At 38.2% G+C, this 17,811-nt stretch overlaps 1 protein-coding gene across 1 annotated transcript in view; it reads right to left on the bottom strand.

The window, feature by feature from the left end:
* The window catches only part of LOC118797846 (radixin), a 55,386-nt gene that overhangs the window by 14,002 nt on the left and 23,573 nt on the right, over positions 1 to 17,811 (bottom strand). The window contains exons 3-7 of the mRNA XM_036557123.1: positions 12,182 to 12,277; positions 9,786 to 9,908; positions 7,934 to 8,085; positions 5,144 to 5,227; positions 4,872 to 5,018 (exon numbers count right to left, since the gene is read on the bottom strand). Of these exons, the coding sequence (XP_036413016.1) occupies positions 4,872 to 5,018; positions 5,144 to 5,227; positions 7,934 to 8,085; positions 9,786 to 9,908; positions 12,182 to 12,277 (602 nt within the window). The remainder of the gene's footprint in view (positions 1 to 4,871; positions 5,019 to 5,143; positions 5,228 to 7,933; positions 8,086 to 9,785; positions 9,909 to 12,181; positions 12,278 to 17,811) is intronic.

Below are 17,811 nucleotides of genomic sequence, written 5' to 3'. Positions count from 1 at the left end.
GAGTCAAAATTAGCAAAGGTAATAACATTGGACAGAGAGCAAATAAACAAAGCTTGCGCTTTGCAGGTAAACAATCATATGAAACGTAGGCTGTGAAATATCAGATTGATGGCAATTATTCTATTATTCTAATTATTATTTCTAGCAATTATTTAAGCTTCAATGATTTTTTTTCCCCTTTCCTTTTTTTAATTTCTAGAGAACTTCAGGGGAAAGCATGTGAAAGCAGTTTTGCTTTCAAATCCTTTCAGTTTGATTTCTAGAGAACTTCACAAAGTGAGCGGCTCATTTGTGGCACAATGAAGAAGTCAAATACTGCCCTCTACTGTCATTATTTGTAACAATACTCTGGCATGTGAACCAGCATCACCAATCAAACAAACATATACATCATTTATAAATAAATCAAGCATACCAGAAAAATAAAATTCTTGTATACAGTCATTTTACAAACATCAATTACAAAAATTAAATAAATAAATATAAAGGAGTAATTTGTAAATCCATTTTGTCCTGTATTTAAACAAAAAGAGTACAAAGACAAGACAAGAAGTTGGGACAGGGCAATTTAACACTAGGAAACAGGGGGAAATGTTCACAAAACAGGTAGTGCAATCATGCTTGGTTATCAAAAGAACATTCATAAAGGACTTGGCCTTTTCTGAGCAAGAATGGGTCGAGGCTCATCTCTTTCACAAAAAATGCATCGGCAAATAATTCAGCGGTTTAAGAGCAATGATCAACAAGTGACTGCAAGGATTTAAGGTAGTTAACAATCCATGCTGCATATTATCATCAAAAGATTCAGGTAATCTGGAGAAATTAAAAGGCAAAGCTGAAAACCAGAATGCCTGTGATCTTCAAACCCTCAGACAGCACTGCATTAAAAACCAGCATGCTTCTGAAATGGATATCACCACATGGGCTCAGGAATACACACAAATACAAACCGTTGTCAAAACACTGTTTGCTGCTGCATCCATAAATGCAATTTAAGACTACAGACATGAGAAGCCACAATTTCCATAAACGCTCCCGCTTCTCAAGCTCATTGGAAATGGAGAGATGCACAGAGGAATAATGGTCTGGCTAGTCAAGACTTCAAATAATGGAAATAATGGACATCAGTTCAAAGGCCAGGGTCTGTCCTGGTATGGGGGTTTATTAGTGCCCATGGCATTGGTAACCTGCACATCTGTGCAGGCACCCTTAATGCTGAAACGTATGTACACATTTTGGAAAAACATATGATGCCTTCTAGACCACATTATTTCAGGGATGTTCATCAGGTAAAACATCAAATATCCTGTTTTTGTACTGTTTACAATTTAATGTCCACTGCTTTCTGTTTTCATCAGCATTTTACATACTGACCCAACTTTTTGGAATTGAGTTTTGTATTTATTTTGTGATTCTCAAATTTCCACTGGTCTTTATTTGAGAAAGGGTATCATTTACTTTATAAAAACCATAAAGTAACTGGCTGACTGCTGATCGATCGTGTTCAGAGATTCCACATTCACCGCTATGGCCACTCTTACTGCCATGTCCTGAGACGCAGACAGCATTGAAGTGAATGAAAATCAGGCAGGCTCCTCATAGAACGATATCCAGTCAGTTTTAGTCTGTGATCAGCTACTAATCTGATCCAGAACTTACTGTAAGGGGTGAGCAATTTCCAACATCTTTCAGTCACTTTTAAATAAATCTCAAGGCACACAGGTCCAAGTCTTACATGATTCATGATGGTGAATACCGAAGGCTTCGACTCACAAAGCCGTTAAGATGCACAGACAATATTTCAGGCTTATTACATTCATAGTAAGTCATGTTAATATCATATTACATCTGTGCATGCATTCATGTTAAAAAGGTCCAGTGGTGTTCTGCTTGGAGTGCTGAGGTCATTTTTCAGGAAATGGGATGTGACCCCACAACCACATGCTGTCCTGTATACTCAGACGCTTCCTGTAAGTCAGGGTCATGTACGAGTTCTCCTCTATACAGGAGGCTTGGGGCCAACACATACACACGCACACGTTCCTGACTGACGTATCCGCTTCCAGCCTCTCCCTCTTAAAGCCAAAAATAACACGGTGCCCTTCATTAACTTGCATCCCAACTCCTATCTCTCTCCAAACTCCTTCCTGGAAGAGGGTCCCATACTAACTGATTTCTTGACGCCATACAGCACAAGATGACAGCCTGACGTTCTGCCAAAGATCACAATATTGTCTAATAGAGTGAAAAACTGGACCATTACATATATAATGGAATCAAGGAACTTGCAGGTACATTACCAGGGATGAGCATTTAACATTTAACCATGCTATTTTTGCTATTTGAACACCTGCATTTTAAATGAATAACATTTCAAATACCCCAAAATAAAACATTTTATATTGTTCTGAATTAGGTTGGGTTCTGAAATGTAATACTTTTACAGTGCTGACAGTATTACTACCAAGTATTGAAAAATCCTGTACCAGATTTTAATAGCTAAGTATTTAGCCTGTGATCCAACAAGCATGCCTGGCCCAAAATTTAGACTGCTGATTGGTCATCTAAATTTCATTCCATATGCATGCTATTTAAATTACAGTGCTTCTTGATCAGTCTGTAGTCCAGTGTGGTCGGTAAAAATACCCACAAAATACCTCATTCATCACATGATACTACCAAGCTGGGAAGGTGAAGACTAGCATGTGCTTCCTCCAAGCCAGCCACCAGATCTTTTCAAACTGGTACTAAAACATCACTGGACAGCGCAACACACTTAGAGGACAATGCAAACAGTAAACTCTGTTATATCAGTTAACTGAGCAGGCTTGCAATCTCCCAAAAAAAGGGCCATCACATGGTTGTGGCAATCAGGAGCCCCTCCAGTTTGTAATTTAAGAGAAGGTATTGAAAAACGTACAATACCCAGCCTTGGCTAACAACAAAAACATGCAAGGTTTCACATTCATTTATTGTGTGCAGCTATAAGAGATCCTGTACTGTTAAGTCAATGTCTAAGTCTACGTTTGAGGGGTATGTGATCTAACAAGTAACCTACAGAACACACAGTCTGCACGACTTCCGCAGTACAAACTTATACAGTTCAGCATAGATGCTGCCATTGTGCTCACTCTGACACGAGACATCAGCTGCTCATATTACACATACTCTCTGGTTCTGCAACCCACACTCAGTCAAAAAACTAACAACATAATAACCGAGCAATTACAGTACTTTAAAATACATATGCCTTATTAAAATAACTGAACATGTGAAGCACTACTAAGAGTTCATAATCTCACATCAATAAAATCGAAAAGCCACATTTTAAACACCTGCTGACTGAAGTCTTGAGTATTGAATTTCCATCCATATAGCTCTTGCGTCTCATTGACTTTTCCTGCACTTCTGTTTTCAACCAGTAGAGGACGTCAACAGCACCGCGCAAAACTGCTAAACACACCTTAATCATGACCTCAAAAACTACTGAGAACAGCACAATCGAAACTTTGAAGGTTAAAAAGCACACTCTTATTTTATAGTCTAATTAAGTCAGGTGTGAGACATTGGAAACATTGTAAAATTACACATATAAAAGTAATACATATACCATCTAATAGCATTTTGAGCAATCTATACATTTTTTTAGCAAAATATAACATTGAAGGATGGGACAGCATTTTCAGTATCACTGCGATATTGTTAAAATATACTGAAAATGTTTTTGTTGAACCTCTCATACTGCAAGATAACAACAAAAAAAACAATCATTACAATTTGAACAAATATGAAATTATTCTCATTAATTATAACTATGAAAACATGCTTTGTTCTGGTGTGTGATTTGCAAGCAGACTGTGACAGCTGGCTATTTACTTTAAACATTTTTACTCCAACCATTGTATTTTATTTTCCCCTCTGATGTCTATTTATAATGTTTGTGTAGTTTAATCTCCCAAAAACAGTCACAATTTATTTTTACACAATCATTTTCCCATTTCTCTTTATCTCATAAAATTAAACAGCTTGTTTTTGTTATTGTGCTTTTACGACTCATATGTAAATAAGCTCTGTTCTGACTGTCCTGTGTCGTGCCTTTTTAGAAAAGGTAATCCGGGTTGAACGTGAATGGGTCGAGTTCTGCAGGCTGAATAGACGGATGTATGTAAATGAGTTGGTTCACGTCACAGTAAAAATTAATTTCAAAACACTTTTTTACATTGTAGTTTCCAAATATGTTTGGATGGACTACGAGAGAACTGTACGTTTTTAAACATTTTCCACTGCCCTTTAAAAACTGCAATAGTAAGGTCATCAACAGCACATTAACTAGTAAGTGTGTGGAGACTGAAAGCAGGGGCAAACATAATGGAAATGCCAATTAATCAGAGGCAGGCACGATATGTCCGTTTAGTGTCTTATATTACTGTTGTGTTTTGTCCTCTGATAAGACAAAGGTACATTTTAGTTTCTTCATCAGTCCATTGGTACCCATTGCATTCTGTCATGTTTTGTAGCCAAAGTTGGATACAAATGGAAGCATCAGTCATATGATTTATTCTATTCACATTCACATCATTTATAAAGTAAACAGTTTTCTAGTGTGATTAACTGCATTTCTACTCATGGAAAAAAAAGATCCCCCTTGATTTTCCATATTTACCATTTCCATCAAGATGGAAAACTAACAACATTACATCCTTTAACACTGGTAACCATCCCACCCCTACCTACTGTGATTTATTAGCTAAATGAACCCTTAGTAACTGACTAAATTACTGGAGAACTCCTTCATTCTAATTCATTCAGACTATTTTACTCATCTCTCATCTTATACTCAATTTAAACTCAATTTATCACGGAAGACTCACTTGTCTTCATGTTCGTAAATGTTGAGCCCTAGAGCGTCCACTCCCAGCCACAGTTCTGTCCCCTTCTTATTCTTGATCTCAAAGTAGTTCACTCCATACATCTCCAGATCCTGAGCAATCTTCAGATATTCCATCATCGAGTCCTCTCTGGAAACACACGCCAACAACAGACAAGATTAGACAACCAAATAACATGCTGCCATACACTGTGAACACAGAAACTGCTATTAGCTATTGTATGTGCTTGTGTGATGGCTGAAAGCAGCAATTACCTGAGCATGCCTCTATGCTCCTCATGCCAGGTCTGTATTCTCTCCTCCCACTGTTCTTTAGTCAGTTTGTGTTGCTCTAGAACTCTGAACACAACAACTGATGTTAAAACAGCATTCAGAACAAACTGCACACCAACAGAACCAGATTAATAAGTGTAATTATTTTAAAACGTAATAGGAAATCTAATTTTAAACATTGTTTTAAGGCTGTATAGTCCCTTCTCTGTCTTCCAGGTGTCTCTCATTTATCATGGAAGCCACAGTCAATGATTAACACTAGCATCTGGTCACATCCAATCAGAGTAAAGTGGGTGGGAAGCGGGGACGGGTTTATGTTATGCACATACCCACACAAACATCTGGACTTTAGTACAAATTAATCACAAATAGGGGCTGTGATTTCTGGGATATACTTTGTTAGAGGGTGGTGTGCCAGACATAGCATTTAAATTAAAAAAAAAAAAAAAATCTGTTACTAAACTTTTATTATCTTAACCAAACCAATCTGTGTAGGACTGAATCAGAACTTTGCACAATTATTTACATTTTTAGCATACAAAATATCAAAAACCAAACCGTATCGTGACCTTGGAATTGCAAATTGTGTTAAACCTGAAAAGTCCTATGCAAAGAGTTTGTGCACCCCAGTGCACCACTGACATGCTTTGTTGATTGTCTAGGTGAAAATAAGTTAACACATCTTCTACAGAGAACACACTTTTACACATTTTAAAGATTTAATTTAACACGTTGAACAAAAATGTACAAAAGTGGCCTTTTTCCAGTAGCAATCTCCACAAATATATAGAAAATGCGCACTAAGAATGTCATACTTATTGATGAGCTTATTCTCACGTAGAAAATCCAAGCATGTATGCTGTGTGCACAATACAAGCATAAATCACATTAACATATGAAGGCAAGGCACTTATTCAGACAGTCCTTATTTTAGCCGTACTGAAAAATGTATCGAATCAGGACACAGCCATATAGTATTACAATGAAATGAAATGCGTGCATAGTTAATGCCCTACTAATTAATGAAAATGAGACTTCCCAGATGGATTCACAGACTACAAGATCTAAGAATCTATTCCTCTGCATTCATTTAGCATCATTTGAGCTCAGGCTACATCATTCAAGTTTGACAATTTTAGCAATACAAAAATAAAAGCTTTTTTGTGGTTTGGGGAGCCATATAAACTGAAGAAAAATCTGACAGGACTTCATATTCTGGGTTTATAACTGGCCAAGTTTTCCTTCAACAAATGCTTGGTCCATACCTCAAGCCAAATCACCACACAAGGTAATTTAGTGAGCAACTATCAAATGCTTGCCAAGGCCCAGAGACGTTTAATTATAGCTCATGACACATGGGGTTGTGTTTTGACACTGCCTAGTGGGGCATGAGTTTGAAACCTGGATTCGAGACAGCTGATGTCTGAGGTCTCTTTGAAGTCCACATCACACTAAAGATGTGGTCATAAACTCACTATTGTGCTCTTTTTACTGCAATTTGCTGTGGATTAAATCAAATTCAAAGGAAAAACAGGATGATGTTAACTAAAGTTCAATATGCAGCACTGCCTACTACTAATCATTAGTCATTCATAATGGACAAAATGGACCAAAGTACAGACAAAATGCAAGTTCAAAGATAGCTGCTAGTACAGTTTCATGTGATGTGTTCTATAAAAATGAACAACAGGATGTAAAACAGCAGCAGCCACACGTGTCCAGATATTTTTAAAACAAAATGAAAAAACAACTAGAAAACCATTATATCAGTATGTTAGCCCAGTAGATGTTATGTTAATAACACCTTAGAAAATCTACTGTCAAAAGCCTCAACAACACTGTAAGCATGCGCAAAACACAGAGCACAGATTTTCTACCAAAGTGACAGCAGCATGTTACAAACACAATAGGCCTGCTTAACTCACACAGGCCAGCAGATCTCTGTAAATTCAAAATTCAGTGTACGCCAGAAAATAAAAGCTTAAAAAAGCAAAACTAAAGCAAAACTAAAGACTTTGGTTAATAATGATCAAGGCTCATACCTTTGGAATCATCTGTATAAAAAAAAATAAAATAAAAAGCACAGCAGATTCTGACGACTCAATGGTGTATTGAAAAAGCAAAGCTAAATTCAGTCAATTGCTATGCACACAGAAACAGACGTATTTCAGGCAGAGCTCTGAATACTGAATAAATGACACCAGGAACAAGTTATGTCCAAGTTAACGTTGTGATGTCAGCATCTTCAATAAGATATGCTTTGCCCATGCACAAAAAAATCACTACGTTTTCAAAAAAATCTGGTTTTTTTTTCCCCCAGAGATGCAGATCATCATTTTAATGTGAGGCCAAAGTGCCTTTGCGTGGAAAGGGTCTGAATTTTGTTGGTGCTTTGGTCCATTTTTGCAGATAACAGTGTCATACAGTGTCAGAAACCACAAACAAGTCTATCTGAGATTACTTAATAACACAGTTTGTGGCAAATGTGTAATTTTAGGAATGCAGTTTGCAGTGCTAACTGTTTAAGTCATAAGCTGTTACTTGTTAGCTACATTAGTCTCACGGCTTTAGTGAAAAATGAAAGAAGAAAACTTCAGATGCCACACATCTCGGTTCATCAACTAAATTTGGGATTTGGGAAAACTGTAAATTTCACTTTTTGCGATCCATTTAACTTTCACTGTCAATGAAGGAAGAGGCCATGTATGCATAAACATTCAGAATGATCGTTCAGTAAGGAACTAAGGAATTCAGAGAAGTCATAGAAATCACCTCTGTGGCAGCAGCCTTTCATTGGCAAGATAGCCAGGCTTGTGGATGTCTTTGTTGTAGTCTGCGTATTTGGCCTGAACTGCGTACGACGCCAGAAGCACTGCTGTCTCTGGAGGGCAGTAATTTTCATCATTCAAAATGGCCTCCTTCACCTAGAAAGAAACAGCAAACGGAGCTTTAGACTCTGCTGGGTATACCGTTCAATACCATTTTAATACTAATTCAAAACTATTTAATGTACCAACAGAATTATGTCAATACAACTGAGTATCAAACACTCCATATCATTCAATACCCAATTTTAAAACCTATGTAGTTGGGCTCATCAGCATCAGTGAGCCAATAAGCATGCTTTTACAAAAATCCAGACTGCTGATTGGCTGTTTAATTAACATTTCATATACACCAAATCGAAGTCAGAGCTTCATGATTAGTCTGCAACCCACTGCAGTCAGTAAACACTCACACTTCCAGCACCTCACACTCGTTTCTGGTCTCAAAGTTTCAATGTCAAGGCACTGAAACGATACCCAGTCCTACCTGAGAAACAAACACTGCACTGACTAGTGCACTGCATAAAAAGCAGAAGTTAGCATTCGACCCTAAGGGCAGTGTACGGTGTGATACGTATCAAACTACAAAGTAAGAGTGTTAATTGAGTGCTAATCATAGATTAGCTTTGAAAACCTCAAGTCAGGATTAGGCTTTGAGGTTTAATACAAAGTCTCTTGCTCAGCTGTGCGAGACTACCCTACGAATGCTGAACAGCTCCTAGACCAGTGTTTCCAATCGAAGCCCTTACCATCCCACTCCATTTGTGGGCATGTTAATTAGTTAATGAATTTAATCAGATGTGATAGATCAGTGGTTCCCAACTCGGTCCTCAGGGCCTGCTGGACGGTGTACATTTTTGCTCCAGCCCAATTTGCAACACACAGGGAAGAAGGAAAAATGTGGACCTTGAGAACTAGGTTATAACCACTCTGCTGTGGGAAAGGAGAGGGAAAAAAGTGCAGAGATATTGTTTTTAATATGCTATTGTTGACTTGGCCTCATTTCCTGCTGGTTCCACTACTGTATTAGCTGTAAAGTGAAGTTTTTCTTAATGACCTGTTGGAGCAGCGAGGACTCAGGTGAACCTAAGGTAGACTTATGAAGAGTAACTTGCCCAGAAATCACTGATTTTAATCAAAATCAAAAACTACAGCATTCCATTTGCTAATCTGGGCTTCATCTCGTAAACTACCACTAGGCATATACATGACTGCCACTGTAACTCTGCTAGCTGGCTAGTTAGCAAGCTAAAGACTACACATCTAGTAACAACAAAGAAAAGAAACGCACCACAGTTCCCATTCTAAACATGCATTACAAAGTTAGCTTTGCTAGCTAGTTAGCATAACGGGTGCTACTATGAAGTAACATACCGCATACTGTGAGGCAATATGAAGTAACTTCCAAAGATGATAAATATTGTCATATTGTCTGCACACACTGTGAAAAACTATATTTTGGCAGTAAAACTACATGAAATCTGGTGAATATATCCAACATTTCTTAGTTTGACATGGCTGAAGGAATATTATAAGATGATTTGACTTATTCAAGATGATTTCACTTGCTAAGATATCATTTTTTAGAGTGCACTTCTGAGTTGCAGGGTGAAGTCGGCAAGGGCATGAAACACAGGACAGGACTGTGAAAACTGCTCTAGACCAACTCTTTATAGTTTTAATGATGGGCAAGTCTATCATCTTGCACTGAAACTGATCCAAGATCAGTATTTAAACTACAAAACAAAACTAAAAATTTCGGTTTTGAAAGAAAATTAAAACAAACGTTGAAACATTACCTGCAGGAAGAAGAGGCGCTGTGTAATCTCCTGGATCAGCTCTTCAGACACGTCCTCTGGGAAGAACTTTGCTCTGAACTTGAATTGTAGAGGGTTCTCCTTTTTCACATCCTGCTGTGTCACCTAAAAACAACAACAAAAAAAAGTTAAATTAAGCACAGACTGTATGATGAATGTAATGAAGTTCCATGATCTTAAAAACTGTGTAACTTTAAAAAATACACAGCAGACAAGTTCAACAGTACTGTGCTTCTGAGTCAACAAGAACTGGTAATAACACATTTTCCTTTCATACTGCAACATATTTGTAAGTAAAACGCTGTGTTGACAAAGGTTTTGGAGCTATAGGAGCATGTCATTTGATGACAAATGGTGGGGCGGGAGTGAGAGGAGAAACAATATTATTAGGTAATATTTTTCTCTGTTTACTGATGCACAGTGATGTCATCAAATCTCAGATGATGTTTTGGTCGCAGGCAAAAAAAATCATTACACTCCAATGTTTACATTGGCAGAAACCATTCATTTTGTCTTTTAAATGGTATATGATATAATACAACGTGCCTAATATGACCAGGGGCATAAAATAAAGTTAAAAAGGACCATTTCAGGTTGACTCTAAGCAGTGTGGACTGAATTTGAAAGATAAGCGACCTGGGTGAGGTCTCACTTGCTCTGCCTTTCACCTTCACTTTATCTCTTACTCTCACTCTCTTTCATCTCCAACATGCTGCATTATGACCACCTCCAGCCCAGGAGCGACCTGAATACTTTCCACCAGAACCACTTGTTAAAGAAATCCTGCTGTACATCATCGTGACAGTCCCACACTGCAACACCGGCTGGGATCAATTCAGTCCCTACCATTAAAAACTTGGTTTCTTTCTCCTTTCCTTCTCCCTCTCGTACACACAGGACCACACAAGCACACAGAAAAACACATATTCTGTCTCTGCAGTAGGCACACATTACATCCAGGAGTGCTGAACTCATCTTTACTTGGGCGAAAGCCAACACACACACGCACACAGGTTTTTATACAATAAAGGATGCAGTATTATATATTAAAGGGGATTTTAACTGATTTTCACATAATTCAATGGTTAAGATGTAAACAAATTATTCAGAGTCGGTTAATGTAAAATGCTCCATTACAGACAAACTTACTCAGTCAGAATTGTTCACAGTGGTGACAGAAACCAGACGTTCAAAAAGTTTGGCACTAAAATCTACCTCACTGGAAGTTGTTACAATAAATAACTACTAATACACAGACATTATTTTAGTTTTGAGGTTCGAACCTAAATGTTTTTTTAATGTTGGAGTAATACATGCAGGGTGTTGTAAGGCAGAATAGTAACCTGAGAATTAATTAATTTTTTTTAAGATTCACACTATTGCCATTGCCATATTAACATTACAAAAAATAAATAAATAAATAAAAAAATCTCAGAAGACAAGTGTAGAATAACTGGACATTTGGGATAGTAAATAAAATGGCTATAACTGCGTTGTAGACATTGTGACTCCTGGTTTCTATCACCACCACTGTCAAGAAATCAGGGTCGATAAGCTTCTCTACAATGAACCGCTTCACATCAAAACACCCTGAATGGTTTATTTACATCTCATGGACTGAATTAAACAGAAATGTTGAAAAACGTAGAATTGTCCTTCAAGTTACAAAATCTTTATGCGTATGTGTGCATGAACTACCTGAACATGATTATTTGAAAACATAACCATAACCTTACAGGGGACTTCCACAAAATTTTAAAACTTTCTGTATAATTCAATTGTAAAAAAGGGCTAAAACCATATTGCAAAACTACCAGAGACCCAACATGTCTCAAGATATTTTAAACATCAGGCAGGGTGTTCATAACCACTTCATGTAGTAATTTTCCGTGAGGAGGCTTTTAGGGAGCAATAAATGCATAGACGTCTGGTTCCGATCACAGCCACTGTGAACATTTCTAAATGGAGCATTTCATACCAAATTACTCCGACTTTGTCATCTTATTCATTCAATTTTAACAGAAATTTTGAAAATTTGAATGTTCATAAAACAACCACCTTTGCAAAAAAACACTTTACAAAGTCAGGTCCATTATGTTGATGCTCATACTGTAGGTTAGCCCTGTTTTTCTCTGGGTTTCCTACAAAGTCAAGACACTTTTGTCCTGAAAATGTACGAAAACACACACGCAAGTGTGCACAGTTTTCCATCAGAAGGGTTCTGGTCAGACGCTTCTTTTCACTGCTTGGCACTCCAGAGCAGGAAGGCCATTAAACTGCACATCTGAGGCCTACACTAACCACAGGCTAATCGGAGCAGGGGCTCTCTGGAGCTGGCAGGAGCTGTGGAAAGGAAAAGAGAAAAAGAAAAATCTTACCTTCTTATTGAGCTTCAGCCATGTGGTGTAGCCTTTACTGTCTGTGTACTGCAGCCCAAAAAACCAAACTTCACGCAGACCCACAGTCTTCACCACCTAGAGGAAAACAAACAAACAGGAACGCCCCATGTAACGAAGTTCAAGTGCGTGTAAATCGCAGGGCAAGGGCAACAGTAGTCTGCCTTAGCGTTGTGTAAATGTGGCTAAATAAATTGCGTCAGGGTCGACGCTTCACCAATGACTGAGTAGAAAAGCATGGATTTCATCATATTCCTGCGATCTGTAGCCACTGAAAAACACTAGTACAATAGATTAAGAATACTTTTATACTTTAATACTGTTATACCACTTTATCAACCAAGTTATCAGATGAAATTAAGTGGAGTCAAGAGAACCTGGAGTTGCGCATCACAAAGTAACCTCAGTGTGAGGAAAAACCTGCCTACTCAAAAATGACTTATCAGAAATTAAATTTACTTTTTAACCGAAAGCATTGGTCAAACATATTTGTCGATTAATGGTTACTCAGTTAATTATCAACATCCCTATTACCAACAATAATACCATTACACAAACAAGACACTGCTGCAACATGTGATGCTGCTGTTCAACGAAACATCACATCCCCATTTAAAACAAGCAGCCAAGGAGAACCAGGTAGACAATGACAAATATGTGTAATTCAACCACAAGACAAGAAAAATGAATACTTCAAAACAGGTTTCTGAGTCCCAATACAGTCCCCTCAAACATCTTGCAAAGCTTCTTCGCAAAGCCAAGTTTAAATCTGCAGCGACAGCTGACCAGTCAGATATGATCTGGAATGCTTCAACACAGTGACAGCAATGTGCAATGTATGCTCCTGAGGAAAATCCAGAAAAAATACCACTGAACACTGCTGTGGCTCTGCATGAAAGACATTTCTACAACAAAAGCCCTAAACATGCTTCCAAAGTGGCTTAACAACCCAATCTTTAAAAGCATTGTAGATCATGTTAAACTCTTGACAGGATGGGAATAAAATTACAGCTCAGTTCTTCTGCAAATAAACAATCTAATGAATAAATTCACAGCTACAAGAGAGTTCAAAAACAAGTATCAGATACAGTAACCTACAAATGTAGTCAAATAATTAACTGAGCACCTCAAATGCCTGACATAACAGTGGATCTGCACAGCCACACTTTCATTTAACCAATTTATAGTAAGTGGAAGTCTTAAGAGGTTCTAAAAGGCACAGATGTGGTTAAATTTGTGAGTTTGGCTGCAGCTTTGTGCACGGCCCAGCCGGCCTCTGCGGCCCTCTTGTGAGAACACACCCAAGACGAAAGTGTGAACCAAGAGCGTGAAAATGAGGGCATCGTTGTAGCAAACAAAACCACACGCATGTTAACACAGAACACCTTGGAAGTCTAATTGTGCTGTTTAAGGACTGAGTTCAGACAATCATCTCAGTAAAGAAGTCAGGTTATTTAAACTTGCAGAGCTATTTAAACTAAGATAACTGTGCATTAACTTACTGCACTTAAGGCTTACAGCATTGCTCAAAATTTCTTGATACTGACACCAACACACAGATACCTAGATGAAACTTATTTCGAATTCATTCTTTAATGTCGCATGTGGCTTAAACTAGAAATTAGTGAGATGCTGAAATTGGACTGCAGAAAGACGTGGTGATGTTATAAACATCTAGACAGCCAGGTAGCTACTTTGCTAACTTGAGCTTTTGCCTTGTCCTCCTCATCTGACGAGTCATTTCTGTCATTGAGTAATGATTCTCTCCATTGTAGAAATGATTTGAAGACTGTTACCCCTGTTATACAGTTGCAATAATATATTGAGCGTCCTAGCAGTGATGTCAGTTATCCTTCCTGCATCCTTCTGCAACTGCCAGCTACAAAAAACCCCAAAAAGGTTGTACTTTCAAAATGTTCCTCCCACCTTCAGCACACATCAGTTTTCCCAGATTTTAAACCAGAAATTCTCACTCTAGAGGCTGTCTCTTCAATAACATGGATACAGAAATTTATTTAGACAGCTCATCACAACTCTGCTAAGTACATTTGTCTATTTTTAAAAAATAATAAACAGTAACAGAAACCATTTGACCAAGTCTACTTGAAATTACAGAGCAACTCGACAGTTTCTAGCAAGTGTGTGTCGGTGTAGGCAGTACAGTTTTTACGATGCTAAAATGATTTTCCTCAGTTCCAACTGATCAGAGGTCTGAAAAAATATTGTGACATTGTGTACTGTGAAAATTTCCCAAAGTATCAAAATTAAAAATTTTTGCCACATCGCTCACCACTAACCTAGAGCAAAGGGGAAAAGTGAGTAAATTTCTTGACAAACTTCTTGTCAAACTACTCTTAAGCCAGGCAAGCACTTTGGAATTATAGCCCATTTTTAAACCTGATTCGCTCGTAGCTGATTGAATTTCAGGACCTGTCTAAATTTTAGCTTGATTGACTGTCGTTTGCCGTGCAGCGTGAGGCGGGATCGATGCCCAATTAACTGCCTAAACGAGCACCGACTGAACAGTCAGATGACTAGATGGATTTCTGACAGGTCAGAAATTTTGGTTGCTTGTCTTGAAGTGCGAGCAGATAACACAAATCGATTTCTCAAAGTGGCACGGAGACCACATACACAATCACTGCCCTCACATGGGTGAACACACATAGGTTAACAAATTAGAGGGAAAAAATTCTGTTTGACTGAATGGAATTAACACTGGTTTTAAACGGCCTTTGTAAAACAGGTTGTAGAAAGACGGTATCGCCCTACCATGTACATCAAATCCTGTTTTTAGTTTCAGTGACAGTGTGGCGCAAGTTAGTAAAGTGTGACATCTTTATTGGAAATTATCCATAGACTGAGCTGTGTGTAGTGAAAATTCACTACAAACGCAGTGCGAGCACTCACATCGCAACATGCTAACTGGACCAAGCATTAAAGTAAAATCTGAGCATATAAATCAGACTTTGGCTTTATATGATCGACGATTCAAACGTGCAGTGAATATCTAACGGCACAGTGTTTGCCTGGCTTCGGTGAAGAAAATTCTACACAGCGTGATTTCCATTGTTTCTTTCACTATAAGGAGAAAATAAGTGTATTTGTATGTTGTGATCAGTATGACCCCTGTGAAATCAAGTCTTCTTCTTAATCTCTTAGCATGTGCCTGTTTACTATAAAGCAATTAGCAACCGTTACTGGCAGTGCACTGCACCACTTGAAATGGGCAAAAGGGCTGTGGTCTTTAAATAGAGTTTGACTGAGTGCATGCCACTCAGTGCCATCTCTACAGAGACGTGACTAATGTGGCATTACTTTTCTGCAAAGGTCCCAAGGCAAGACTGCCTACGTCCCAGCAAAATTGGGCATTGGAGCGGCAGGAAAGGCACCCTGACTCTCCTCTCCCTAACTGCAGTAGCAGATGAGGCTCAGTGGAGCAGCACTTTAAAACTGATCTAGGATTAGTTTCCCGTGTCCAATCCCTGACCTTTACTTTTAATGGCACGTAGACTGCAAGCTGCTCTCGGGTCAGTGTAAAAGGGTAACTTGAATCAACGTCCCACAGCCCTCCCTCCAGCGCTCCATGGCACCACAGCCCGGAATGCGGAATGCTGACTGGGGGCAGCCGAGGACCAGCCACCTTCTCTTAAAGGGACAGGAGCAGACAAGGAATGTGCTAGAACAACACATCAGTACATGGCAGGGGTGCAAATCTCTGACCTTGAAACTGTTTGACTCGATTAAGATTCTTTAGGAAATCGTTCAGTTCATCATGAAAGATCAAATTTCACCACAATTTGATAAGATCGTTTTGGTCGCATTCTAACTTAGGGTTATTTACATGGTCAGCGGAAGTAATGTATGTGTTTAGCATGTATGCTAGCAGAATGACTATATATGATTGTGTAAAAAATTAGTGTACCAATTCAACAGTACTACCAGTGTTATCTACCTAGTAGACAGACGGCCAATAAGCCAATGTGTTCACCAATGTGTTAATCACAATTTTTTTTTTATGACAGTTGTCAGCTAAAATCTCATGAGCGTTACGGTCGTAATCACATCCAGGATTACAAATGTGCCTGAAGAAACTACATATACAGTTCTAAAACATAAACAAGATCAATACAAATAAAAACCAAGAAGAATTCTGTTGCTAACAGGCCTACTTGCATCATACGATGGTGCCACAGTAGTCACTCTGTGAGACACAGAACAATCTCTTCTGGTTATGTCTCTTGAAGGTGTGAGGAACTACAACTGCTTTGGTTGGATTTTTGGAGGCAGGCTGTCCCGCCCATCTGGGCCAGCAACTGCACTTTGCATTGATTTACACTGCACACTTCTCTATATCGGTTTTAAACTAAAATTGCAAAGATGACAAAAAGTTGCGTGGTGGGTTGCAGGACAAGTAAGGTTAAAAACCTAATTTAAGGTTTTACACAATTCCAAGACACAAAACAAAGCCAAAAAGACATCATAGTAAGCTTAAAGCTATCAACAGACAGGAGGGCTCCCTAGCCGCAGGGACTTTATGGGATCCTGATAGTATTCACATCTATGTGTGCAGCAGACTTCTTGTGTCAGGTAGGTCAAAAAGTTAATCAATTCTCTATCTGAGTACCTTTTGTTAAAAAAAAATGTAAATGCATTAGTTTAGCTAGTTAGTTAAGCTATCTAGATTCTATCAATGTTGACTCAGGTTGATACAGAACAAGGATAATACTGATAATAGTAATATTATACAGCCTAACAGTCGGCAACAGACTTGAGCATTCTGATCACAACGTTAGCTAACGTTAGCTATGACAATAGTGACTAGCTTAGCCTACCTGGTGATTTGGTCAAGTAATGGTACGAGTTAAAATAAGTGACTCTGGCCACTCTGTGGGGTCATTTTTCCACTCTGATTGTGGGATAGAAAAGGGACACAGAGTCCAACCAGATTTAGTCTCTCTATATATCAGGCCCTTTAAATGGACGGAAGCATATTCAAATAGACTGGTGTTGACATTTTATGTTAAAGCTGTTTCAAGACATGTTGTCCCTCAATTTCCCATTCACTCCAAGTTAAACTGCGTGGAATATTTAATGTGGTTCTCCCTCTGATGGTGCGATGTGCTCCATCACTATGATGTATTTGTGTAATGCATGCTGGGTATTGTAGTAAGAGATCATTTACATATATATGCTTAGAATTTCATTTTGGCCAATTCAAGTAAGCACACACTTTATTGGAGGTTATTATAATCAATTCTAATGGGCCGTATTAAAGAAACTTACTATGTTTTTGTCTTAAGTTAAGATCTGACAGGTCAAGATTAGATTTTTTACAATCGTATTACAGAAGCAAATCTTATAATTATTAAATTTTATAAATCTTATTTTTTTTAAACGCTGTAAGAAAAAACCTTGTAAGTCAAAGCACCGTTTTCAATGTAGATAAATGTAACGTCATTATGCTACTTATAGTGAATTACGCTGCCTGTCACTGCATAAAACGGTACAAAACGAAACAGACGGTTAAGACATAAGTTAAGACAGTTCTGGGGTTGTCTTAAAGTTGGGACAGAATTGTGGAAATTTTGCCAAGTTATGATGTTTCTGTT

The sequence above is a fragment of the Colossoma macropomum genome, unplaced genomic scaffold (genome assembly GCF_904425465.1).
Source record: "Colossoma macropomum unplaced genomic scaffold, Colossoma_macropomum, whole genome shotgun sequence".
In the NCBI taxonomy this organism is placed as follows: Eukaryota; Metazoa; Chordata; class Actinopteri; order Characiformes; family Serrasalmidae; genus Colossoma; species Colossoma macropomum.
The sequence above is the reverse complement of the archived record's forward strand: the minus strand, read 5'-3'. Positions and strand labels throughout refer to the sequence as shown.